The sequence below is a fragment of the Gallus gallus genome, chromosome 2 (assembly GCF_016699485.2).
Source record: "Gallus gallus isolate bGalGal1 chromosome 2, bGalGal1.mat.broiler.GRCg7b, whole genome shotgun sequence".
Classification (NCBI taxonomy): domain Eukaryota; kingdom Metazoa; phylum Chordata; class Aves; order Galliformes; family Phasianidae; genus Gallus; species Gallus gallus.
The window spans coordinates 128,957,880-128,985,838 of record NC_052533.1 but is presented as its reverse complement, the minus strand read 5'-3'; the positions used below and the strand labels follow the sequence as shown (position 1 = coordinate 128,985,838).

The 27,959-nt window shown below is 41.9% G+C and overlaps 1 protein-coding gene across 3 annotated transcripts; it reads right to left on the bottom strand.

The window, feature by feature from the left end:
• Window positions 1-88: 88 nt before the first annotated feature.
• Window positions 89-27,390, bottom strand: FZD6 (frizzled class receptor 6). 3 transcript variants are annotated; one of them, XM_040674479.2, is made up of 7 exons: window positions 27,016-27,390; window positions 26,491-26,872; window positions 9,150-9,346; window positions 6,162-7,179; window positions 4,106-4,254; window positions 2,453-2,881; window positions 89-1,997 (listed from the first exon to the last, which is right to left on the bottom strand). In XM_040674479.2, the coding sequence occupies exons 2-7, from the start codon at window positions 26,668-26,670 to the stop codon at window positions 1,841-1,843; spliced, it is 2,130 nt and encodes a 709-aa protein (XP_040530413.1). In that variant the 5' UTR covers window positions 26,671-26,872; window positions 27,016-27,390; the 3' UTR covers window positions 89-1,840. The 3 variants fall into 3 exon arrangements, with proteins under 3 accessions (XP_040530413.1, NP_001258860.3, XP_040530423.1); NM_001271931.4 differs by having other exon boundaries at window positions 27,317-27,390; XM_040674489.2 differs by lacking the exon at window positions 27,016-27,390 and adding an exon at window positions 18,451-18,546 and having other exon boundaries at window positions 26,491-26,681.
• Window positions 27,391-27,959: the final 569 nt, after the last annotated feature.

The following is a 27,959-nucleotide window of genomic DNA, read 5'->3' as shown; positions in this document are numbered from 1 at the left end:
ATACATCAAAGCATCTTAGGTGCAGAAATGCCCCAGTAACAGAGAAACAAACATGCCGAGTCTAGTTAATAGAAACGTCAACTCAAGCTTTTACTATACAACAGTTTATTACTAACAAAGACAGCAATAACCAAAGCACTGAGCACGTGTATGAAGTTACCCATTTACAAACAGAACGGAAGGAAGAGTACTTGGTGTGCATTTCCACAGACTGTTTGGGCTCTTCCCACTGTCCTCAGAAGTGAGAATATTAGATATTGTCAACAGGGAAATTACAAAAGAAATAGCATATCCTATTTAAGGCAATATATTACAAGTGCTAAAAAGCACACGACAGTATAAAAGTAGATACATTCTATTTGTAATGCATCAATGAAACAAGTAACTTTGGTTTATCATTCAGTGTTTGTATGACTTTTGTGCCACGCAATTTTGCTCCGCAGTCCAAAGCATCACCTCAAGCGCTGCACAAACTGCACCACCACTGCTCAGCACAGTAGCAAAACCAGAACATCAACTAAGAGCAATTTTCCTGTTGGCAATCAAACAGAAGATGCTGAACGTTCTCACAAAACGCACTGAGCTTTTGGTTCACTGGAGCCAGGATTCTTAAGAGCTGAAGAACTGAACTCACCCACAGCAGCAGGACCTGCTCGTGCTGCTCTACCCTAAGAGAAGCTTTAGAAGTTTTAAGGCCTTTCTGAGTTACAGAAATTATATTGCTGTAGTGTGCAGAAAATTCAAGACTCTGTAGAAATAGCATTAAGGTCTTGTTTTAAATAAATGTATTGTTAAACAAACCTGCATATTAACATAACTTTATTTTCTGCAAAGTACTTCCCTACAGAATTCAAATCAGGTGACTTGCATAGAAACAGAAGGGAAGTATACTGTCACTGCAGCTCTGTGACAAACAGCACCAAACACCCCCAGCACCCAACAAATGTGTACTTCAGATTCTGTCCCCGTGCCGTCCAGGATCTGAAGCACTCCCGTTTGGCACAATGCCCCGGGATGGCACAGCAGGAGGGGCTGAAAGCAGCACTTTCCTGAAGCAGCACTGCACCTCAGGCCCTGTCCCTGCAGAGGGATGCAGAGCTGTCTGCCCAGCCTTGCCCAAACGTGCAGGCTATGGTGTGGTTTTGCATCTGCTTTCCTCACAGCTAAATAACACTGCCTGATTGTCACAAAACTGCTGACTTCAGTAGCATCTGACGGAAGCACGGGAACTCGACCACATTTGTACAATACATACAAAAGAGCAGCTCTAAATGTAGGCCTGATGCAGTCAGTTATTTACATAATTCATTTCTATGTACAAAATAAATCATTTCCATTTCAGATTCAGTGTAAAAACTACCATAAAACAGTGCTATAAAAGACACATCGTGACACAATTTAGAGAGTAACTTTTTGCATCTCTTACAGTGATAATGCTGTTCAGTAGGTAGTAAAAAAGGAAAAAGTAAAAAACTTGTAAGATATCAAAGCTGCAGACCGACATCTTACGCCTTGAAAAGTAACAGTGCTGCTTCTGCATTATTTCAATGCAATTTAAGTGTTCTTTGCATCAGGAATAACATTTCTCTCATCTCCTTACATTACTGCTAAGCAATCCAGCCATGTCCCATAGAATTCAATGTCCATTATTCCTGGATGGGTATAAATACAGTACATTATTGCCAGTTGTCCCCAGCACAAAGCTTACAGTTTTTTTTTATAAGTGCAAAACAAGATGTGTCTGACTTGTAATAAGGCACAGAATATCTGCTGTTTTCAGTGTAACAAAATCCGCATCAGTTTCACGCATGGAAAGAGTTCATATGAAAATGTCAGTCTTTCAATGGTTTGAACTGTTCCCTGATTCCATCTCCTTCCTGCCGTCTGCAGCCGAGTAGACCAGCAGCGATACGGAGCCCGACTGGGAGACGTCCGCTATTTGAGAGCTGCTGCTTTGTAATGGAGGAGATTCAATCAAATCGTTCCTGGGAGATACCCTGACAGTGAGGAGAAATAAGACCAGCAATTTTAAGCACAGTGCATTAGGCTGGGAAAAAAAAAAATATATATACACTTTTTAGCAATAAACTGCTAATATCTAAAGCTACTTTCCTATACAGAGAACATAATGGGGTTCTGTAGGCTACTTCAAGCTTCCACCCCCCCCCCCCCCCCGACTTCTCTACAAATGACTGTATTGCAACCACAGATTTCTCGAGGATCAACAGCTCAAACCTATCCTACAAGCTGAAACTCCAGCACCTGACATTTTAAAGGAAAAAGAATAAAAAAAACCAATAAAATGGGCCATATGCTCAAGATACACAGTTGAAGTTTGGAAGAGTTACACTACTTAACAGCTACTCAGGGTTAACTGCACACTGACTCTACAGAGAAGCAAAAATAGTCTGTCTATTAGCACTAAAAAGAAAACAGAGCAAAGGAATCTCACCTGCCTTCACCAATTCTCTTCAGGCTCTCAGACAAGCTACTCATATCACACGTGCTGTCTGCTTTGTTTCTTTTTTCCACCTGATCCACGGTCAGTTTGCTAACACTTAACATTTGATTTCCACTGTTTTCACCTTCCTCGGCTTTTTGGGCTGATGTTCCGTCCGCCTCCATCTCTTTCTCAGATGTCTCTGGAGAAGTTTTAATTTCTGCAACAGTTTCCTGGCTCAGGTAATCGTGATTGGTGATTGCTACTGCAGAAGTTCCATGATTTGTTGTGCCACCTGTGCTAGTTCCCATTGACTTGGAAATTACTTTCAATCTGTGCGAACTCGATTTGTAGTGCTTCTTCTTATGCTTAACTTTGGAATTGTGCCTCAAGAAAAATTCGCATGATTCTTGCAGTACTCTTCGGCTCTCACTGATGGGACTGAAAGAAAACACACACATAGAACTGAATTAAGTGGATAACCTGAAATATAACTTGGTACACCAAAATGTGAAAGAACAGCCACCAATGATGTAATCTGAGCTGGATGTTAACAAACACGAGGAAAACAACTGAATGAGAAAAGAGGAGAAAAATCTGATTGTAATGGCTCCGAAGTAATTATGTAATTAAGTAATTAAATAAAGCCGATCTCTACATTTCTTACTTCTGCAAGTAGGTCCAATGCCTTCAGTAGGTTAGCCATCTAAGAGAGGAAAGCAGGATTAGCTCATAAGCAGCTGTGTTACCAAATTAACTCTATGCAATGTAAACTATGTTCAAGTGAAAAAATGGTGGGCATTATAAAACTGACTTCATTGCTTTAAAGTAGCTGAAAGCAGTTAACATCTGAAATGCAGGCAAAATTATACAGGAAATGGAAAGCGAGGAGAGGGAAAGGAAGCTATAAGCTCACCATCATGGAATGCAGATGCAAAATAGGAGCTTAAGAACTGCTGGCTTGGGAAATTCAAAGAAATAAAAAGACCTTAAAATACATTGTAATCTATGAGCAATACAGATCATCTAAAAAAACCTAATTGAGGAATAAAAAGGCAAAATGACAGCTACAAGAAATGGAGATGACATTTGTAACCTCTTTAAAATCATAGATACATATTTACTAAAATTAAGTCGTAACACTGAATTATTCTGTCTCAGAATAAAAATAAGGAACAATACTTTAATACAATAAAGCCTAACTGAGGATGGCACAATGAAGATTTATTTCCAAACAAGGAAGGCTGGCAGACATGAAAAGCAGAGGACGTTATTACATGATAGTAAACGTAGCAGCTAAGTACTGTGCCAAATGAAGGAGCTAGAAAGGATCTAAATGACCAAAGTTCTCTCTCCTGACTGGACTGGAAACCAGAGATGCATTACCCGATGCATTACTACAATAACACATCTCTGTGCAGAGAACAGATCAGAGGAAAATATTTTGTCTTCTGAGAATGCAGTCAAAGGGTCGTCGTGCCTGCAAAGCTTCCACAGACTTCAGCAGAACTTTTTGCTGATGCCCATATGCAGACTCCAAAAAAAAAAAAGAAAGGGTTCAAGGACAACATCTGGACTGCCTGAGCTACACTTAAGAACCGTGCCTGAAATCCCACATATTTTAAAGTACACGTTTTAAAAACCAGGAATTAAAATGGCTCTTACTCTCTCTTGCGGTTTCTGTTGAAGAAATTGGCCCATTCCGAACAGGTCTTTTTACTTCCCACCCAGAACACTGGAGATATGCCAACAATTAATGTCAGCAAATATTTCATCAGAAACAGAAATATTTCTGGTCTTGCTAGTGCCTTTGCCTGGAAGATAAAGTTTAATTGGTACAAGTCAACAACACGCTTGTTGATTCATTTTTTACATGCTGAAAAACAAATTATGTTAGAGAGAGACTTTCTCTTCATGGCTGCTCTCCTTTGTTGAGGCACATAGTGCAGACACACACAAGGCATGTACAGTCAAGTCAGACCTGGCCATGTCTGCTCACACTCTACAGCTGAGTGCAGAGGAGATTAGTTAGAAGGAAATCTTTTCCTTTTAAAGTTAAAGGGTAATAGTATTTGTAACCACGTTCTTCAGAGATGGTTTGTAAATATTAGATTCATCCCTTCAGCATAGAAGACGAGTGGATGATCTGGATGATCACAAGACAGCATCCTCAGAACCACAGGGAGTCACATTTGTTTTCTGGTTATTGCCAGATTTAACCACCCATTTGCAAAACAGGATCATAGGAGCTCTGTAACAATCTTTTGCTCCTATACTGCTAATTGAATTTATGTTACCTGGTTTATGTGCCAAACAAAAGTTAGCATTTGAGTCAGCCATGTAACATCAACTACTTATACTAACATTTGTTTTTATTTGGTTCTGCTCTGATCAACGTAAAGAGGTCTGCAAGCTACCTTACATAAGTCACAGTCAAGCACACCTCTCTAAGTTACTCGACAGTTAGCAATGCTGTTTATTATACAGACAGATCCCAATAATTATGTCTTACTGGGATCCGTTATTGTAGAACACTCCCTGTTGCTATTTACTCTTTCCAGTATGTTAATTCCAGACTCAGAATGCATGTTCTTTATGCCTTATTATGCTAAGATGTTATAACTAAACACTACAAAACATTTTGTGTTTTGGGTTTTTTTTTGGTTGGTTGTTTTTGATAAAAATCAATACAAGCTTTCTTTTCAACCTTGTTTATTCCAGGCTAGCTAAGCTGCTACTGAGCTCAATCTAAGACTTGCTGAAATGCACTTGTCAAAAACATTACAGAGGATGTTTGAGAATATGGAAGGATCACACCTTCTCCATTCCATAATGCTTCTGCTTATATTCCTCTCCAGTGATAGCTTATTGCAGTAAAAACATAGATGGTATGTACAAAGCAATGAAAGATAATGTAAGAAACTTGCAGTTTCCTAGGGATGGTTTCTACTTTCTATTTCTTCTTAAATAGAAAGACAAACCATAAATTTCAGTTGCAGAGAGTTCCGTATCTTTACAAAAGATTTAATCCACTGAGAATACTGAATAGAAGATAGCTTGACTAAAAGCTTTTCCATTAAATCAATTTCTTGTTAGGAGTCATTTGTGAACATCTCTGCAATTTAAAGTGTATTTTTGTTTTTAAAAGTTTCTTCTACGTTACTGAATATCAGCCTACAACTGACGGCTATCACGGAAAAAATACATTGGAAATGTGTAATTTCCAGTGTTTTACAGTTCTGCACTTCAAAGAAAAAAGATGAAATGACTTTAAATCTATGGTAGCAAGTAACGTTTAAAATCCAACCTAGACTCAATTTTCAAGACTCATTTTTCCACCTCAATAGAAATTGATGAAAATTCACCTTAGGTACTGAAATACTGAGCCAGGCATCCAAACACTGAGTAACTGATCTTAGGAACAGATATGGTGAAAAACAATCCCCCAGCATTATTTGTGAAACCAAGTGGAAACATTCCCTTCAGGTTGTTGAGTTGGAACTTACTTGCTGAATGCAGTCAATTTGCTCAGTCAAAAGTTTCAAAGCAGAAGTACGATACCATCAACTTTGACTTAAAAGCAAACTTACTGCTACATCTTCTTGAACTGACTACTTAACGCAAAAATTGTTTGCCAGGCTACACTGCAGGATACAGCGATGCATAAGGGTTTTTGCTAATTAACTCTCCCATATTATTTACAAAGCAAATTGCTACTTGCCTGGTAGGGACAAGGAATGTGGTACTGGTCACAGTGGTCAAACACCCAAGTTGTTTCCCAGATCTTCCTGTTCACCAGTTCATAGACATAACATCCAAGAAGTGCCACAAGTGGCACTAAGTATAAACCACTAAAAACTCCAATTCTGATCATAAATTTCTTTAGCTTCTCTTGGTTTCTGCCATCGTGCTGTATGACTTGCCGCACATGATTTAAAGAGATAATACCAGCTAATAGAAGAGAGAGACCGAAAAAAACACAAAGGCATAATGGCAAAAGCACAAAGTACAGAGAGGCATCCACATCATAGAGACCTACAAAACAAACTCCGCTGATATTGTCCCCTTCCACTTTGTTCATTGCAAGAAGCATAATGGTTAGAAAACCAGGTATCCCCCATGCAACTGCATGGAACCACATGGCCTTTTGGGCAATAGCTTCACAACTCCATTTTCTTCCTGCTGCAAGGAACCAAGTGATTGTCAGAATCACCCACCATATTGTTCCTGCCATAGTGAAAAAGTACAAAACCATGAAAAGGACTGTGCAGGCTTTGTTTTGGGAGCCAAGAACAACCGTTTCCCCAATTTCTAGCTTATCATCTGCCTTGTTACAGGCAGTTCTATTCCCAAGAAGAAATCCAATAAAGTACATTAGAGACACTATGCTGTAACAGACAGAGTAATATATGATTGGCCTCTCTGGGTACCTAAACCTTTTAACATCAATCAGAAAAGTAAGGAATGTGAAAAGTGTAGCACAAAGACAAAAGATTGAAACTATTCCAATGAAGCTTTTTGCAACATCCAATTCATAATTTTTAAAGTACATATTGGGACACGGTGGTGCACACTGATCGATGCCCAGAAATTTGTAGCCTTGTCCATTGGAAGTGTGTAGGTGTCGTGGACACCAGAATCCATAATCCCTTCGTGTCTGCCCTGGGGTCTTCTGAGTTCCATGTGCATTGGTGGTTACAGGAGCAGTGGCAGGAGCAGTCTCATCACAATTGACTAGTCTAGAAAAAAAGAACAAAAATATTAATCTGTCTCATTATCAACTACAGTTATTTCTTACTAGTAGGAAAAATCTGATTCCAAACAGTGTTAAGTGTTTATGTATAAAGCAAAGTGGGTGTTATATGAATATCAACGGGCATTTTAAAAAAAGAGATCAAAAACCAGACAAAATAGATTGTCAGTTTAGAACACTCAAACACAGCTGCTGAACCGTTGTTCTGTTTTACTGCTTACAACACAATTTACTCAAGTTGCAATTGCTTTTTTATAGTCTTAATCCACACCAAAATTTTACATGTGTGTACTGAGAATATTTATAGTATAGATTTTATCTGGATAATAGTAGACCGTCGGAGAGACATAGTAATGATCTGTCAAAACACAAGCTTCAAATCAAGGAACAAAGAATGAAGGCTCATTGTAACTTGAATTAACTGATGACTGCCATATGATGGTGATGATTTTGTGTTACAATGATACTTCACTGTTTACAACCACAGACCTGAGAAAGACAAAAAGCAAAAAACATAAGCACTGCAAAAAGCTATCTGCTTCAGCAATTGTCTTCTAGCTCCATAATGTTCTGTTAGAGATGGCTCAGAACTCAACTGCTTACAGGCTTAACTGGAAAAATATGAGCTTTTAAAAAACCAAAACATTAACACAGGATTAGTGGTGTTGGCCAGATCTTCAAACAAGATTACTTAATTGTAACTCAGGTAAGCATTTACGCAAAAAGGGATTGATGTTCATTTGCATTCCAAATTTATGTATTTAAAAATAACAATTTTTGCATTTCAGCTTCTAAAGTGAGATTCTGTTACCTCAAAATGTTCTTTGTCTAATGCTGTTGTGTACAGATCTTAAATATTTTTACATTTTTCCTCATCGTTTATTTGGAAACTCAGCTGGAGCTAAGAAACCCATTCTTATTTTTTCCTCTGCATTATCACGCTGTCCACACAAAGCCAGGATAATAACTGAGAAAACTGATTCTGTAGCAGGTTGTTTCAATAAACATGGGTTCCACTATGCTTCAGAACAGCAAAAACTTCATTCACACGTGTCTTAGGAGGTATTGTTTGTGTCTATAAGACTATGAGATGTGAATCCCAGAACTGCAGTTGAATTTGAGGCCCATCCACACACCAGCTGCTGTTCCACAGGCCCCAGCAGCAGTATCTCTGTTGTTTTCAGAACATCGCACACTATTACATGGACTTCCCTGCATTGCCTGTTGGGCAGACAGCACTTCCCACGTGAACAAAGTAAGAACATTTCCCGTAAACAACAGCAGTAATATAATAATTTACAAAAGGAATTTGAAGCATTATTTGGAATTTTCTTCAATTTTCAAACAAAATTCTGGAAGGCAATTTCTAAACTTAGTGGCATTATCATTAGACAAAAGCTCACACTAGGTGAGAAAAAGTTGATGCGTTCTCACACTTAAATCCCATAGCTATCATTTTTTTCCCCGCAGAAAAAAGGGAAATTGAGTTAATGTCATCACATTCATTCCAGTACCAACATCTATCAAGGATCATGGCAGAGGACTACTGTCCCAGCTCTGCCTCAGCACCAGCATGGATTAGTAACTGCATGGAGGCCAGAAACGCAATTTAAGTTTCTACTCCCTGCTGCTTTCCTGTACTTCTTGTAAAGAACATCTGGCCTTACACATTTATAGATATCTCCAGGTGAAGGTCAGAATCTCGATGTAGTATAATCTGCCTTGTCTCCAGAACAAAGATCTGAACAACTGAGAGAAAAAGGCCATTATCATTGCAAGTGAGACCTTTGCCATACAGTATGGGAAAAGTAATATAAGGATGAATTTGCATACACAAGGGGTTAGCACAAAGGTACAGCTTCTACTATTTAATGCTTCAACTCAGTCTGGGTCAACTATACTACATCTGAAAATTTTCATCACCTCCATTGCTTATCACGTGAACAAATACCACACCTGCTACATTCCAGCTCTTCAGGCCACGTGATTCCAAAAGTGTCAATCAGTTGTTTGCAATCGGAATACACCTTCTCACAGAGGTTACGACAAGGGTGAATCACGTGAACTTGCTCCAGGCAGGCAGGAACAAAGGCTTTGCACAGAAATGTATGGACGTCTGGTGAACAGTGAAGATTCATAAGAGTAAGAAAAGGCTTTGGGAAAGAAAAAAGCTTTGGTTAGTCATTTCAAAGACACAATTCAAGTCAATAATACCACTTTTTATTACTAGGATGCATGCTTGCTCCTCCAGATATTTGAAAAGCTAGAGTACCATTCAGCAGTTGTGGAAGAGTCAAACCTGAGCTTAGAGTGCTGAGGAACCAGACTCCTGGGCTGCAATAGCTCTTTCAGTGCAATCCCTACTCTGGGATCTTAGCTCATCTGCAACTACTGAAACCTGATTTTTCTTATTAGCATTAGAAAACTGAAAGTAATCAAAGCCCAGGTTCCTATATCCCTTTATTAGCTTCAAAATAACCGGCCTGAGATATTAAAAGGTATGCCTGTCCTTGTGGATCCTGTTGGAATTGGATTTATAGTTAGAGGTGTTGCGTTCATTTCCACTCAGGCTATAGCATTTCAGAATCTCAACGTGACAGAGAGCTTTTCTACCTGTGTTACTGAATGGTGGACAGTGAATTACCGATGACTGCTCCAAGTAGAGTTCACAAAACGAAATATATTGCAGCACAACTTTGCCATCCTGTTCATTCAGTCCATTACTGAGCCAGATATGCTTTAAGAAAGCAAAACGAACTAAAAAACAACACCAAAACAAACCCTTTCTTTGTATTTTCCTAACATTATTTCTAGGGTAAATGATTTTAAGCAAAACAGTATTGCGTGTATAAACTTCAGATAAACTAATAGCCATTTTTTAGTTGGTCACTTATCCAACAGCTGCATTGTTGTAAGGCCAGCACATTCAAGGAAGCAAGCAAGAACATATCTGCAGCAGAAGCACTCTTGTACTCATTAGGAGGCCATACCCATTGCTACCCTGCTCTGCTTTTTGACACCAGGTGAACACTCCTGGTCCAGCTCATTACAGTAAAGCAAAGTGCAAGGGTGGCACTGAAAGCAACACCTCCTATTTCATTGTGTCAGCCCACTACGGAGGCAGGCGTTGGTGCTATGGCAGTAGAGGCTGTACCTTCCCACCAATTTTCTGTTACACACTGCCTCCTATGTAATTTAAATAGCACTCAGAGCAGAGGATATTAACTGATGGCTGAGGGTAAAACAAATCTGCAAGACACGTGTGGCTGAGTCCTTTCCAGACAGCCCTTTTGATAAAATGTCTTTTCTATTTCAGGAAAAAGGAATCTCTGTATCACATATCAATAGTCAAGTTCATGCATTAGGAAAGCTGTAACAATATTTAACACATTTTGAACATACTGAACTGGGACAATAATCAAAGTTTTCTAAGCATGGAGAGCTTTTGCTAGAAGTGTGACCACTGAGAAATTCATTTAGATTGTTGCCATTAACAGCTATGTATCTCAATTATTCTGAATTCATCATCCCTTCCTGAAGGGAGGCTGTGATGAGGAGGGGTTTGGCCTCTTCTCCCAGGCAACAAACATGACCCAAGGAAATGGCCACAAGTTGCACCAGGGGAGATTTAGATTAGACATAAGGAAGAACTTTTTCTCTCAGAGAGTGGTCAGGCACTGGAATGGCCTGCCCAGGGAGGTGAAGGAGTCACCATCCTGGCAGTGTTCAAGAGGTGTCTGGATGAGGAGCTCCAAGATACGGTCTAGTGGCTTGTGGTAGCATTGGTAATGGGAGGACAGCTGGACTAGATGATCTTATAGGCCCTTTCCAACCTTGTGATTTTATGATTCTATGATCAACCATGGGCTGGTAAAGGAAGTTCAGGACCTCTGAGTCCAGATTCACATCCTTATTTTGCCAGCTTTTAAGTATCCCAATAAAGATATACAGGCTTGCATCAAAGCAATTCCTACTGCTGAGAGTGCAGTTTAGAGAAAAAAGACACCAATAAATAATTAATAAGAGATGTCCCCGTTCAAGAGGGATATCTTGGTAACAAATGCAGGAATGGGGGTTGTGAAAAAAGCGATCCTGAGTTGGATCACACCCTAAATGTTACACTGCTTCAGATGAAAAATACAGTGAGGAGTTGCATCTACATGAATTACTTTTCCTTTGCACAGCCATGACAGCAATCACAACACAAGCAGTGATGCTGTACATGAGAGGCAGACGGAGGCAAATGAAAAACTGATTGCCAGAGTTCTACTACAGCACGTTGTCTTTGGCTACTGTGGTTTAAAGAGCTGCTTTTATTTAAAAGCAGAACTGTCTTGTCAGACAAATAGAAAGCTGCCAAATTGCAGGGAGAAGGCAACACTCAGCCTATCAAGTACTCAGAGCTGAAATCCAAGGACTTGGCTGACATAGGCAGTAGTTCTTACAATATTTTTTTTTTTAAACAAGCTGAAAAAATTTATTTACGTTTTGATACCTGGAAGTATGACGAGAAGGAAGTCAGCTGTTTTGAGAACACAGCAGGGATTCCACCATCCTGTCTTTAGCAAGCTACTGCCAACACCTAACAGCAAGGGGACCGCTGCTGGACAAGCCAACAAGGCAAGGGCCCAGGACATTCTATGAGCTGCAGGCTGCATCACCACAACTGTAGTTAAAAGACAATGACAGATCCCCTTTCCTCCTAGAAAGGATCTAACCCCTTTTACAACCACTTATGATATACCCTTTAGAAGAGACTACAGCAATAAGTTCTATTACGCAATTTATCCAGGCACTGCCAAGAAATTCACAGCATTTTGTTTATTTTACCTTCCAATTTTGCAACATAGTTTGTGTTTTGACACAGCTAGCAGATCACTCTCTACTTTTTCCACGCCATTTTACCATCCTTCTATAACTTACATCTTACATCTTTGCATTAGCATAATACCATTTTAAATTTTCATTTCCATTCCTTTTGTGATAAACTTCTGTTTGCCTCGACTATATCTAAACACCATCTTCATATTTCCATAGAGCCATCTATCCACAGTGAGCACAGAGGCTCTATGATGAGCACCAGTAACCAGCACAACACCATGTCACTCACCTCTATAAGCAGCAGGAGCTATTCTTCCCTATACTCATAGCCCTGCATTTACCATCACTGAGTGTTACCTACCAGCCGCACCTACCACCATGCCTTTCTGCAGCTCTTCAGTCCGTTTTGCTCCCTTAATTCAATGCCTATCCCCTCCCCAAGTCAGTGTTATTTGCTGTGTATCTGAGGCTCCTGTGCAGACCACTAGGGAACAGCTCTCTAGTCACATCTTTGCTATAGGACTCAACTAACTCTGATGATTTCACAAATTATACTGTTAACAAGGCATCTCTTTACTACCTCTTTTCTTCTTGTTTTTTAGACATGCATTAGAAGAAAGCCCTTGTCAGGCTCCCATCATAGTTTCTTGAACAACCTTCACATATGACTACATCAAAGCCTTTTTGAAAAAGGAAGTACAATACACTGGCTGAACCACCCCCTTTCCAAAGATCTATTGAGTCTAAAGAACTCCAATAGATTTTATCAGCAATAAGTTCCTTCAAACAAAGAACCCTGTACAAAACATTAAAAAAAAAAGCAGATAAAAACCCACACCATCTTTGCCCCAAGCACAAGCAAATAAGATCTGTAAAAAACAAGTTTTCATAAACTGCCTTCTTTTATCATTCAAGAACAGCGAAAGAGGTAGAAAGCTGCCCTGGGAACTGTTTTCAATTACATATCTTTGAATGTGGGCTTTGTGCCTGGCCAGGCAATTTGGAAATGTTGCATTATAGGAAATAATAGGCCTGCATTTCCCAGACCACGAAAGCAAGATCTCATCAAAACCTCCTGCTGGACAGCATGTATGCAAAAAGGTTCAAACCAAGCCCACAAGCTCCCTTAAAGAACTGCTTGCTTCAAGGCTGTGTTACCCGACTGGTGGGCGACCCAACTTCCAGTTTTCATCCAAGCAGTTTGTTGGGTAATTTGCCCACATGCCCATCATGTTGTTGTCTTGAGCATCCATGGCTGAAATTCAACACACAGCCACGCAAAGCCATTGAGAATGAAATCACAGTCCTCCGCTCTCCTGCAGGAAGATCAGGACACGCAGCTGGCACAGCCATGGGCTCTTTCAGGAAAGCAAAGCACATGCCAACAGCAGCAACTGCCGCGTCACACAAAGGATGGATGAAAGCCTGCAGATCTGTCAGTAGCAGTGCCAAAACAGAGTGGAACTGAGCTGTTTGAAAACCAGGAATGGAGCCTAACCAAGCCAATCTAAGTCCTGAAATAGGAACTTTTATCTTCCTGGAAAATCCAGTAAATATGAGGCAAACTAAAATATACTAACAGTATATCAAAACAAAAAACACATCACTTAATAGCTAGCAGAAACGCGGTAAAGCCAAGATGATGTAGTCTGTAAGTGCCTCAAGTAATAGCAGAGAACTAAGGACTGAAGTGCAAGCTTTCCCACTGCAATGCACTTCCTGTGCAGTTTCCCCATATAGAAACCTCCCAGTGCAAAACCACACACAGTGAACCCCATGAAGCAAGCAGGCGACCACTGTAGATAGTGAGTAGGGTCAGACAACCAAGGGACACAACACTGCTAACAATAAGAGGCATATCCTCAGCACTGAGCAAAACACCTAGCTCAGCACAGGGCTCTAAGGAAGCAAGTCTATGTTACGTTTTCTCCTGAGGGAAATCCAGGCTACCTCAGTAATGCTGTTATGTTGTGGTCCTGCAAACAAAAACACCAGTGAGATGAGTGAAAAGAAATGGTGCAGAGTACAGAATAAACGTCCAGGTACAAACTTTCTGTCAAACGCACTTTGGTAGTAATTACATAACAGCTTTGAACTCGCGATCAGCAAGAAGCTTTTCTGTTTTGTGCTTAGCAGACTCAGGTGTAACAAATCTCTTACTCCAGGATGTCACTACAGATGACTTTGTTCATTTCCCTGGAGAAAACAGCTACCAGCAACAGCCAGATATCACCAGGGTTGGGATGTAAGGGAACTACTAACGTATGGCAGCAATGGTCAATGGAAAACAGTAGATCTAAATACCAAGGGCTTCATTAAAATCAGCTATTGCAAATCTTAATTGGCAAGAGCAAATATTTCTGAATTGCTGACAGAGCCTTTGCTCAGCTATTTGGAGCCAGTTACGCAAAGCTAGCAACCTACCTTCCTAACTACTGAGGTTTAGCTACCAAGTTAAAATACTTAGCTGAGTTAACTTAGTTAACAATCAGTCTAATTAGGTTAAAAACAGTGAGATACTAATTGTCTCCATGTTAAGCAATAGTGCCTGTTCCATGGCTTGATATGAGTTCTGTGACTCAAAACAACATTACAACCTTGCTACTTAGATAACTGTACATGCCAATTGTGGAACCAAACATGGGGATTACATCTGACCTTTTATAATTACACTACACTAGGTACTCCAAATTCCTATCTATACTAAAGATATACACTGTTATCCATGGCACTATGCTTGTGTTCTGCAGATTGCATAGAGTTCATTGTGTTTAATAATTTACAATACAAGATTTATACATAACTACTGTCCAGTAAGTGCCATTACAGACAACTTGCAGCCTCAAAAGCCATAATACATTTTACACATACATTTTCCTGTGTGCTATGTCAGAAATATGTCCACCATCAATCACTGTGTATAAAAATGCAGCAATCCCATAAGACTAGGCAGTAATGACTCTCCATACTCACAGAGCTATACTACCTTCAGTGTCCTTAGCCACTTCTACAGTGACTATTTCAATTAAGCGGAGTGAAACATATATGGCATGGTTGATTTAATCCTACACTGCTGTTTCAATAGAGTTGTTCTGGACTGCATTGTAAGCAAGATTAACATCATACTCTGAGAAACACAAGTCAATGAACCTATACAATTGCTCATGGCTACACAGTGAATCAGCTGCCTAGATTCACTAGAATCAGAATCTGATTTCTAGTTTGTGCACAATTAGGTGACGATAAACAAATGTACCAACACATGAAACTAAATAAAGGACAAAATTTTCAGGTTACATTAGGTTCAGAGCAAAGTCTAGCAGAGTCTAGGTTCCTCCTATTGAATGCTCTATTGGTGACGTAAACATTGCAAGCTATAGACATTTAAGCTCGTGAGGACTCAAACGTTTTGCAGGAAGCAAAGGCAGTTGAAGCATGAGCACCTTGGTGCTACGTGCCTGCTAGAAGTTGCTACTTCAACAGATGAGCTGCAAAAGCAGAAATGCAGGTGCAGCTCATGAAAAATCAGTGCAACATCAACCACCCTTCTTTAAGCCACCAATGAAGATGGCATGAACTAATCTGCTCCTGAGTTAGAACGTGTATGGAGGGGGGATGTATTCCATATCATTACCTGAGTTCTGAATAACAGTTGACTACAGATGTCAGTAGCAAACATCAGTCGTTATCTCCATTTGGTAACCTCGTCAACAGATGTGGGTAACTCCAAGACAAAAAGGTTTTCAGGACTAAAATTCAATAATAGGAATATAGTATTTTGTATATGAATACATTTAATTTGCGCAGAATAAGCATAGAACCATTTGAATGAGAAGGGACCTTTAAAGACCAAGTCCAGCCCCTCCTGCAATGAGCAGGGCCACAGACAGCTAGATCAGGTAATCAGAGCCCCGTCCTGCCTGACCTTGAACATCTTCAAGGACACACATCCACCACCTCTCTGGGGAATCTGTCCCAGTGCTTTGCTACCCTTATCATAAAAAGGTTTTTTCATTATATCCAGTCTAAATCTCCCTTCTTTTAGTTTGAAACCATTTTCTTTTGTTCTATCACTACAGACCCTGATAAAGAGTCTGCCCTCTTCTTTCTTACAGCTCCCGTTTAGATACTGACAGGACACTATCAGGTCTCCCGAGAGCATCTTTAATGTGTATTGATTTGGCAGACATAAAAACATCGTTAAAAGTCAAATGTATGCTTTCAATCAGCTGCTTTTAAAGTATTACTTTCGGCAGTTTGTGAAATAGAATTAAGGCAAACAAGTCATCTTTACTTTAAAAGCCTGTAAAACCTTTTCTAAATTACGTTGGTTCAGAGGTTACAAGTACAGGAATGAAGTCTTCAGTCACAAGAGAAAGGTTACCCCTGCTGTTTAGAAGACAAACGCTTTAAAGGTTCCTAACCAAGGACAATCTGGAGGTTCAAGGAGCTGAGGGGAAACAAAACAAAACAAAACAAACAAACAAATACCAGAGCAACCAAACAAGCAGACCAATGTTCTCCTGCAGTAAAAGACATCTACAAAGATACAAGCTTTCATCTTTGTTCCTGAGCTGAATGGCAAATGGAATGCAGGCACTTGGACTTTAAAAGGCAAGAAGTCATTTCAAGGACCAAACAAAGAATGGGAACAGCTTAACCTGCAACAGGTGAGAGGCTTTCACTGCTTGGCAGTCTGCTCCTCCCACAGCTGTACTGTGGAAGTACACAAAGTGAAGTCAGATTTCAGCTGATCTCAAGAACACTGTGATGAAGTCCTGAGGCTCGGGGACTGGCTGGCAAACAGGCCAGATGTCCATGCTGTGCAGAGCTGGGGGAAGGCAGGGCTTCACTGTGTGACTGAAGTCGAACTATCCAGCTGCTGTGCAGATCTCAGGCCATGTAGCTGCTCAAGGAGCTGAACAACTCTGCAGCTGAACATTCAGTGTAGCTGCAATGAAATCTTAAGTATACTCACAAGCTCTTCGTTGTCATTCACTCCAACACACGTAATATACTTTAATATAATAATTCTGCTGTGAATCTTCAGGCTAGCTATTCAAAGTTGATGGGAATATTAACCAGAACTTCAATCAGAGTAACAAGGCATATAGGGTGAGGTTTGGGGCCCTGCATTGTTTTTCTTTAACTAGCAACTACTGAACTTTTTGTAGTAAAACAACTTAATTCCATTTTTTCCTCTTTGAGTATTTCTGAAGTACAAGATAAAAAATACATACACTCCTATACATCAACTGTAACAAAGATTAGATTCAATAAGAACAGAGTTATTACATCTCACTAAGATACTATGAAACAAAGTTCTAATACTTACCAAAATGGCAGAATTCACTGCACTTTGTGGTTCTAACCTAAATTACAGCTTGACATAAATTACAGATATTGTAGCCTTTGCTATTTACAATCCAAAACAAACACGAAAGATTTCCTGAGCATTGCTGAACTGCTTACACAAAGCTTTCAATTATATACAGTTTAATCTCCATGTACACTATATAAAGCACACAAGACAAATACAAGTTTACTGATGGAAAGTACACTGCAAGCCCTCAAACACCTGAAGTCTAGATTAAGTGAGCGAGCCCTTCCTTACATCTGGGCTCTGGGAGAAGAAAAAATATTAAAATAATCTAACTTCTTAATGTATTTGCCATGTGTTATAGGAGTAAATTGATCTATTACTTTTTAATAGGACACGGTTTATAAGATTACCAGTAAGACAATTAATAGCAGGCAGTCTAGCAGAAGATAAAGCTCACGTTGAGGGAGTTCCAGCAGAAGTAGTTACTGCTCTGGATCCAGAAGTTAGACCGAATTCATATTTGTAGCAGACCAATAAAAAACACTTTCTGTGGTCTGCCTGGAACTGTCTCAAACATTTGACAAAGTCTACCCAATAGTTTTCCTCTGTGGTATCCACAGAAACACACCCAAGAATGACAGTCAGAGAATTCAGGCTACAGTAAACCTCACAACTAGAAGAAGATGCTTAAGAGGAGCAGGCATCAGATTGTATGGCTCTCCAGAACCAGGCAACTAACTCCATGCTCTGAGCATTTCATTGAATGAAAACTGCCTTAGAATGCTCACAGATCCATGCTCTGCTCCTTTACCAGTCTATAAAAGACATTTAAGCTGTCAAAAAGAACAAAAAGAGGCTGCTCACAAGTGGTATGCTCACTAGAGAAGGTAAATACTCAGCAGAACAGGATTTTTAAGTTTTTAAATCAATTGACAGAGGGCCATCAGAAAAAAAGCAAGATACTATCCTGTGCCAGAAAGCGACAGCCTAAAGTTACAGCTTTACCTGTCACATTGCTTAGTGCAGAAGGCTCAGCCAGCCCTCTCCTCCTGCAAAATAGTTAACTTCCCTTCCCCAGACCTAAACAATGCTAATCCATTCATTGCCTCTTACCACCATGGGATCATCATAATGACAAGGCAGACAGTTCTACAACTGTAAAGGCATCTTGCCCAGTTCTGCAGAAGTCCAGCCAGCTCTGAGTCCACCCTGGAACACAGTTATATGGTGTAACTGCACAGACACTGAACCTCAGCTACTAAAAGCCCTAACAGGTCTAAGCTGTTTTTGCACCCAGTGGGAGCTGGCTGTCCCTGCAGAGCCCTGCTGAAGCTAGGAACAGCGGGAAGTACAGTGGAGCTGCATGTGTGCTAATTTCCCAGGGCTCAAAGCCTATTAGATCTGAGAGCTCTCTGCAGGGATCCATGCTGTTGGAGTGCATCAAGTTTTCCACTCCAAGCACATCTGGGCTTGCCATTCTGTTGATTAGGTGGGGAGCAAAGACACTATGCATGATTTGGAAAATCTGGCTTGAAAGGATAACTCCCATGCTAACTGGGAATGATAAATTGCAACCCTCAGCCTCCCAACAAAATTAGAAGTAATCACGATTTGATTTCTTGCCCATGTGGCATAGGAACAAAACGAAGCTCAACTCATGGGCCAGTGCCCCAGTGTATGACCTACTGGAAATAAAAACAATCAGAAGACAGGAAGAACTGCAGGTAGTGAGGGAGGTAAATGCAACTTGATGGGCTTGAAATTTAACAACTCAGTCCAGTCATCTGACTTGTGCATACCAGACTTCGGTCATCTGTTACATCACAGCTAAGTGAATGGATTAGGGAAAGTTTACAGGGATTAGTACTTTTAAGGATTTTCACACAGTGCTGAATCAAATGCTTTACTCAACTTCAAAAAGATTGGCTTAGTGTCTTGAAAATCCACACAAGTCACTTGCCTTGCACACAGGCCAACAGGCAGGAGGATCCTTTAAATGAAGCCTCAGAGCACAGGTCAACACAAATCAGACACAACACTAGACACAGTGACCTGAGATCTGCGCCACAGAGTTGAAAAGAACAATGGAAAACCAGGCAGCTGCCTTGGTTTGTTTGTGTTTGGGAAGCTCTGACCACGTCATGAACTTTTTATAGACTTAGCATTCACCACGTCCTGTAAATGCTGATAAGAGTAATTTTCTGTCAAATCACTGCTTCTGCAAAGATCATTGCAGGCACATAATAGAAAACCAAGCCTTCCACTTTAAATTCATTTCTGTAATTATCTTCACTTTTTTTTATCTTCTGTAATTATCTTCACTATTTTGAAAACACAACATGCAGCAATTGCTTCAAAAGAGCAGGTCAACTGCACAACAGAAAAAAAGTAATTACTTAAGGTTAAAAAAAATAGCTACATAAAATCTTAAAAAAGCAACATTTCACATGCACTGTTTTTATTCTGTAACCTCAAAGGAAGTCAAGGACAAACATTTGTGCTTCCTCTGTCATAGCTGCTTCTGAAAAGGAGGTAGATGCAACCTCCTCTTTACGGAGGGCACATGTAATGGTACCTCTTCCTTTTATCCCTTTGTCCAGGCATCTCTTTCCTCAGCTGCAGCAGGCAGCCCACACTCTGGGACACCAACCCAGCAGCTGTGGTGGCACTGGGGGAGGTCAGGCAAACCAGACAGAGCAAACAGTCACTGACAAACCCACCAAGTGCTGTGGAAGGTCCAGAACTGCTCCTGTGCCATCCTGCTGTCAAACTGGTAAAGAATCATAAGTTTTTTAGACACACGACATGAGTGGTAACTTCTGTAAAGACCTTCCCTAAACCTAACCCTAGCAAGCATGATGGCAAAGCAGTAAGGAAATGAGACACAGAGTCTTGGTCACAGAGTATTGCTAGGCCATCATGATACCCAGTGGCTTCGGGCTCTCTTTGAACAGCTGCTTTTAATTTTTGCATGCAGGAAAAGCATGTGGAGAGTTTGGTCACTAAGTACTTTGTGAACAGGAAAGAGGCAATATTTGCTGGCACTGAAGCAATCTGGTTGTGTAGACCCATTTGGGAATACAGACTGGGACAGTCTTGGAAGGATGTGGTTATTCTCTGAAATAATTTGATCTAGACAGGAAAAAAAATGATTACAAATACCTTTGGGAAGAGGACAGCCCTTCTGTCCTGCAGACTGACTACAGGACCTGTCCCCTGCACTTCTGAACCTCCGCAATTCTTGTTTCATCACAGCAGTGGCTTATACAGCCCTCATGCTCCTCTTCACGCCTTCCCTCCTTCTAATAGCTAAGCAGAAAGCAATCAAGTCTCCGCTTATCTCTACTGTGTAGTTCAGGAGAAGAGCGCAGACATCCATCTGCTCCATCTTCTGCTCTGGCAAGTCATTTGCTACTATGACTGAGGCAACTACAGCTGCATACAATACACAGGAAAGGTCCCAAAAGGCCAACAGCAGGGGAGACAAAGTAACCAGCTTGCCACAAAGGTTTTGTGAATCAACAGTCCAGCAGCGGTAAAGAAAATGCAGGAAGTTTCTTAGTGGAGACACTCCTGCTGAGAAGTCATGTTTAATCATCACATTGCCACACTAGAGGTAAATAGCATTGACATCTGACCACATCCCCAGTTCCTTGTGCCAGTTTCTTGTGGTCATTATCACTCAAGGCACACATAACATACTGCACCCACATGTCATCCTGAACATCACAACCATTCCGTAACTGGAAAACCAAACAGATTCCACTTCCACCCTGCACACAGCAAGGTCACAAGCTCTGCACAGCCTCATGACCCCTGCAGCACAGCAGACAAACAGCACCTCTCCGTTGCAGGAAGACACCTAAAAACCACGATGGTCTCTTCAGAAGGAGGGCATGACGATCAGGGAGGCTTGCATCAATCTGTTCATTCACAGATATCCTCCCGAACCAAGCTGCAGCCGCAGGACTGAGCCTATTACCCTACACCTACAAGGCTTTGTTTAGCCAGCAGCCACCCTTTAGCACATGAGCACGTAAAAGGGCAACTGTAGGAGCAGACAGCACAGTGAGGTCCAGAGACCACCATGGCTCATATTTATGTGTCAACACCACACAGGGCACTGTGGAAAGGACAAGAATCTTCAGGAGATCAACAGGACACCATAGCATTCCAAGAAAGGTTGGCTATTGAGAAAGACCTGGATGATAGCCCTCCTCAGGCCAGCTTCAAACATCATGCACAGAAGAACTGCTCTGAGTCCAGTTAAGCCCCTCAATCTCACACAGCAGAAGGAATGTACGCTAAGCTCTTCACCTAGAGATCCATTCCTGTAACATCAGGCTGTGTGCTATTATGGACACAGCTCTAAAACACAGGTAAAGGCAAAGCTCTGGGAATCACATTTAGCACCATCTCAATGAACCACACTTAGCACAGGGTAAACAGTCTCCCTTCTTCAAGCATACATTATTTTGGACCCCACTAGACTCCAAGCAACATCCTTTCAGAATAGCAAACATGGCAGTATTACATTATCAAGTAGACAGGGAATGCTGTTCAGACCAAACATTAGATCTAGCAGGTAAGTGATATGCATAAAGCCACTGTGATGGGGCTATACACATTAGACTTGCTGGTTTTGAACAATGGAACACAAGCTCATTGCACCTGATGACAGGCCTTGGTACTACAGGTAACACATACTTTTTTAGTGGCTGTCATTTAGCACATCCACAGGAACTAGCAAAGGTGGTATAGGAGCTGCTGAAGTTCTCACTACTGTAAGAACTAATGACATCTTGGAAACATCTGAGAGCAAGTGCAAAACAGCACCAAAGCAAAGAGCACTCGCTGAATTTGAGTGTTGTACAAAGTGATACGGATTTGTATAACTGATGTTAGGATCTGGTAGCCAAAGCTTTTCCACAAATAACAGTGATGCACAAAGGAGAGTTATGCATGTCCAGCTGCTACTCCCTATTTCCACAAACTTAACCAGCACAGAAGTCATACTTCATATTCCCTTTGATCAATATGAAGTGTTGAAATGTTTCTTACAGACATTTGCAAACGTTAATTTTAACAAGTAGTACTTCACTTATTTCACCACCTAAATCTTCTGTTTCAATAAGCAAGAAAAGTTAACTTTGTACTAAATGTATGATGCACAGCACGCTACCTTCACTACTTCTTTCCGTTTTAAAGCCCTCCCTGGCAGTTACCACCACTGATATATGGTAATGAAGCAGCACAGACGTTATAAGCAGAAGCTCCTTGTGCTTGTTTATACCTTTGCATCTTTTCTCCTGTTTAGGCTCTGAGGCACCATGAGGAACAAACAGCAACTCCAGGCAGACAAAAACAACATCCACTGCTGTCTTAATTGAAGCTGAGCTACCAAGAATTTAAGAGATTTTGGCTTCCAACCATAAAGTATTAATGGTTCGCATATTGTACAGAGAGAAGCAGGGTGTCTGTCTGTACATGTTTCAGTAAATTCACATTTAAGCCATTTTGCAGAACATCCCAGTAAGAGTATTCCATGCTGAACAGCACTTCTCCAACACTCCCCAACCTACACAAGGTTGGAAACTTTATCTTATTCCTTCTCCCAGTGTGTGTATGCTATATAAATCAGAATATACATACTATTTAAGCTTGCTAGACAACACATTTCCAGTTTTTCCACACATCTTCATATTGAATTAACTGCAAATTCATACTTAGAGAAGGCAAGTTAAGAGATCACATTAAAAAAAATTAAACTTGTTGAATTTACAGAAGTAGAAAGTCACAGAATTTTGGTATCAAACTTTTGAAAGTAATTCTTAATCCACTTCAAGACCATTTTGGTAGCTTAACCGACTCTAGTCCTCAGTTTCTGTCACTGTTGCAGTCAGCTCCACCAAACTCATCACAAATATGTGGTTCTATCATAACAGACTGAGAGCTCTGAATAGAGGAAGTCATTCCAGAGTTACATTCTCTGTTCTGATGGAACAATGCTTTGTGTTGACACCAAATCCGGGACAGCTGAAGTAACTACATTGAAATTAGGAGTGACTTGTTTTTGAGGAGCACCACGAGAGGGAGTTCCAACTATGGAAGAGCAGCAGAACACCTGCTTCATTACAGCCATACCCATATGTTTTCCTCAGAAGAAAAGCTCTAGCTCTTCAGTCTCTCAGTCTGAGTTAGTAATAACGTGAGCAGCATCACTGTTAAAGTGCTCTAAGACACAGATACAGCAAGTATCTGCAAATAATTAGATTCCACTGTCATGCAGGTGCTCAGATAACACATGAAAAGCTTCACACCACTAAGTCATATGGTGGGTCTTTCAAAACATTTTTGTTTGTTGCATGAACAAAACTAACGCAAACAAAGCAAAACACAAGGATGTTAAATTCAGTCCACAAAAATTCAATAAAGATGGGGGACAACTGGAAATTATGAATTTCCTATTGCAGAAAATCCAAGAATCCAAGAAGATTATCATCATTAACTCAAACATGCAAAACAGCGGCTGTCTTAATTAGTTTGGTGTTCCGATTCATAGCATATCAACATGAAGAGCCAACACATGAGGCAGAAATACAGTACCATAAATTTGTGGACTCCATGGTGACTCAGCTGATTTCCAGAAGGAATACCACCACCTGAGACTATCTCCACATCATCCCCTCCTGCAGGAGGACTGAGAAGACAGCAGCCCTAAAAACACTCATTTAACATCCTTCCAGAAAGAGCACCTCTGTGGAAGCTTTTGTGGTCCAGCAGTTGAAAGTCACAGCTCCTCCAACTATAAAAGACTCCCTACAGGAGAACACCCCTGCTGAGCCTTAGAAGCACAACATAGGAGAGAAATGCAACAAGTTCTGGGCAGGTAACTTCACACTCAGATGGAGTGTCATCCCCTTTACTGACTATTCTTTGTTCTTCCTAGGAGTAAACAGTCTGAATAAATTATGGAAATAGGTTTCCAGAACACGAGAACACTTCCTGCACCAAATACTTCGGCTTCTTGAAGAATTCCCCACCATATGTCCTGGGACTGCTTTGACTAAGAAACTTGCTCAAACTCAGCTAAGATAAAGTAAGGGAATTAAAGCAAGCGTCAGCCTCAAAACCTTGTGTTTACATTGTAAGACCGTGCCCAGCCTTGAGAACAAGTTGTGGGGAGGGGAAAGAGAGATGGAATTCAAAACCAAAGCCTTTAAGCATTCCTACTGAGGATCAAAAGAAAGATGTTTTAACCAACATACGATTAAAATTCTTTCCTTGGTACAAATGAAGTTTGGACTACCAACCACAGAAAAATTCAAGTTCTTAAGAGTCTCCTCACCTCCCAACCAGCTGCTTTTTTATGGTTGTAAAACAAAATTAAAGCATATTCCAGAAGTCAGTAACTCCTCCTTCTCCTCTGTTCTCCTTGCAACATCAGTTTCCCTGAAAAGCAGCACCTTTGCAGACCTGAGAAGCTCACTGTTGCAATCAATCACTCACAAAGTCTACCAACGCCATTACTGAACACCATGTATAATCGCTTCAGAATCCATAAGTACGCACTGCTCTGCAGGCCCAACCACAAACTGCACTGAGCTTATTGCTTAACTCCAATTTAACTGGTAGTACTACATTCAATAGAAGCTGCACAAAGAGGGGAAGGGGAAAACTTTTTCACCCCTTCACCAGTAAGGCAGGTGTCTGGCCATTTCTGTTTGGCCAACCAGTCAGGCAGCACCGTCCAGTCACAAACAGAGGAAGGCAGATCAGCACACACAGGCTTCAGGGAGCTCAGAAGTGCCCAGACAACAAAAAAAAGACCACGGTGGTCTGCGTGCTATAACAGCACTGTTACTGGAAGGTGTGGATACTGACAGAAGCTACTGTAGTGAAGACATGCCAAGCAAGAACCACCACCATGCCTAACAACAAAAGATGGCAGACACTGTGGAGAGAGAGCATTCCAGACAAACAATGACTGGAGAGGGCACTGCACAGAGTTCAAGCCGACTGCCTGCTTCCCAGTTTAGAATCACATAAATAATCTGAGACCTGCAGCTGAATTCAGTTGCTCACATACAAGTATTTGATACTGGAATTTCCCATACATCTACACTGAGCTGACAAGGACAATGCAAGCCTCTGCCCCTTCCAGACTGGCAGCTAGAGGCCAAAATGGTAATCCTGAGTACCCCGAATAGCTTTGGCAACTGAACCAAGCTCCTTCCTCAAGCTCAGTAATGAATATGCAAGTAAGACTTCAGCAATTGTAGCCTTCAACAAAACTATCTTCTCTTTTCTAAAAGAAAAAAAATTCAACCACCAGAAACTTCTGAGTTTTAAACTTGCTTCTTTTTCTCTTTCTGCACAGCACAAGACGGAGCTTTTCAAGACCTGTGTTAAGTTGTTCCCCTTCCTCTCACCACCAAAAGGCATTACTAAAACAGGTTTTAAACTTGTTTTACAAGCCTCTTACCCAGAGAGGCTCTCACCCTCTATAGCTATTGTAATTAGCAAAGCCTTTCCACGAGGTGGCATTCTCTCAAGGGAGCCATGTTACAGTCAGTTCTGGTAGGAAAGTGCTTGGTTTCAGTTTGAAAAGTTGGGATTTTCTGTATTCAGTCAGATGAGAGCAGAATGTGAAATAAATAAATCAATAAAATAGTTGAAAGCGGGGCTAAGAATAAGTTTAGGTACCTCTCCTTCATAGATGTCAACTAAGAGAAGAACTAACTTATAAATATTATTCTTGCATCAGCTGAGTTCAGGTGGGCCAATACTATAAGCTGTAACCCTAGTGCATTTCAAGAATTGCTCTATGAGGTACACAGGCTACATGTGACCAGTTTTGTTAAACAGCTCTGAACAGCCACACTGATGCACTACACTCATTCTTCTGCCAGCATAATACAGAACCCTAGAAGCGTGTGTATGTTTGTGTGTGTTTATAGCTCCCTTATACATTCTTACACAGCCAAGCAGCTCTAGAGCAGCTCAAAGCATTGCAAAGAAGTGCTATCTAATCAGCTTATCTGCCTTGTCACTTCACGCAGCAGATATCACTCCTATAAGCTATTTTCCCATGACAAGGGTTTATTTCAGTGTTTATATTTACACACCTACAGAAGGCATGGAAGAACTCACCTCCATCTGGAGCGCAGCAGTGTCCTGATCATAGTGTCCCATGATATTTGGGAAAAAAGTCATATTGTAAGGCATTCTTGAACACCTGGAAATAGTAATCGGTTCACACGTGAACAAGCTGTGCCCTCGCACTACAGTCAGAAGAAAACTATAAGGCACGAAGAACGCAAGCACCCCCATTTTGTCAGGATGTCCCACTTCAGCACATAGCTTCTATCAGAAGTTACACGGACTGCCTTTCCATAAGGATCAGAGCACGCATCTTCCTCTTCTCGTTCCAAGGCCGGCAGGGGCAGAAGGCCGATCAGGCACCTTGCTGCGGTTTTCGGTGTCTCCCCATTTCGACTGCCCGTGAGTTCATTAAATCCTCTCTTCCTTCAACCTGCAAACGCAGGAAGAGACGGCGCAGGGCCATGAACAGACGTGACAACCCGACCGCGGCCGCCCCCGAAGGCCGAGCTCAGCCCCCGCGCAGAGCCCCGGAGCACCGGGCAGCTCCCTGGGGCCGCACCGTGGTCTGCTCACATCGAGAGCGTCCGCCCGACGTCCACCTGCCCCCAGGGAGAGCCGGCCGCTCCCAGCGCCGCCGTTCGGTTCCCAGCCACGCCCTGGGAAGCGGTGCCCGCGGGGCCGGGCGGGGAGGCGGCCCAGCGGTCGGCCAGCACCCGGGCCTCGCTCGCTCGGCGCCGCAGCCCGACCACGCCCGGGCCGCGCCTCCGCCGCCCCCTCACAGCGAGGCCCGCCTCCCGCCGCCCCCCTCGGCGGCCTCCCCGGGGCGAGCCGCGACCCGCCTCGTCGCGGTGCCGCCGCCGCTCCCCGCGCTCACCTCACCGGCCGCAGCCCCCTCCCGGCTCGATGGCCGCCGCTCCCCAGCGGCACCGGCAGGACGTGGCGTCGGGCAGCGGGGCCGCTCACGCGATACTTGAAAGGGCGGCGCGGGGGCCGGGGCGGTGCCGCACCTTTCCCTCCCGCCCTCCCTCTCCCTGAGGAGGCACGGCGCTGCCCGCCCCTCGGCCCGCTGCCGGGCGGCCGGTGGCTGCCTGCGCTCTGGTGAGCGGCTGTGCATCAGTTCGTGGGTCAGTCCGTCCCTCCGTCCTCAGTTCAGGGTATCTCAGCGAAGCACTCACACAAATACAGAGTAAAAAATCCCTTCTCTGTAATATCTCACAGTTGCGTTTTCCTGACAAGGCTTGTTGTCTATGAACACGTTGTGTAACCATGACTTAGAGAATTTCACGTATCAAGAAGTGGACTTGTCCCTCCTGTCAGCTCGTTGCTGGGATCTGTTTCCAAGCAGCTTGCTGAGCCACGCTGATAGCGGGTGCTCTGTGGGGTCTGACAGCCTGTCTCTGTGAGGGTGACAACGACGCGATGCTCATGCAAAGCACTGGGATCAGCCCAGGCACACGTTGGATGGGGGTAAGGCTGGACGTGAGAACTCAGTGTGGTACAGTTTCATTTAATGAAAG

Bases quoted from the DNA above. Each gene is read 5' to 3' on its own strand.
- FZD6 (XM_040674479.2), bottom strand. From the start codon at position 26,670: ATGGGGGTGCTTGCGTTCTTCGTGCCTTATAGTTTTCTTCTGACTGTA. The intron at 2,882-4,105 runs GTAAGAGCCATT...GTTTTCTTTCAG, and splicing joins AACAGAAACCGCAAGAGAGA to TCCCATCAGTGAGAGCCGAA. The intron at 1,998-2,452 runs GTGAGATTCCTT...CCTCACTGTCAG, and splicing joins AAGAGAATTGGTGAAGGCAG to GGTATCTCCCAGGAACGATT.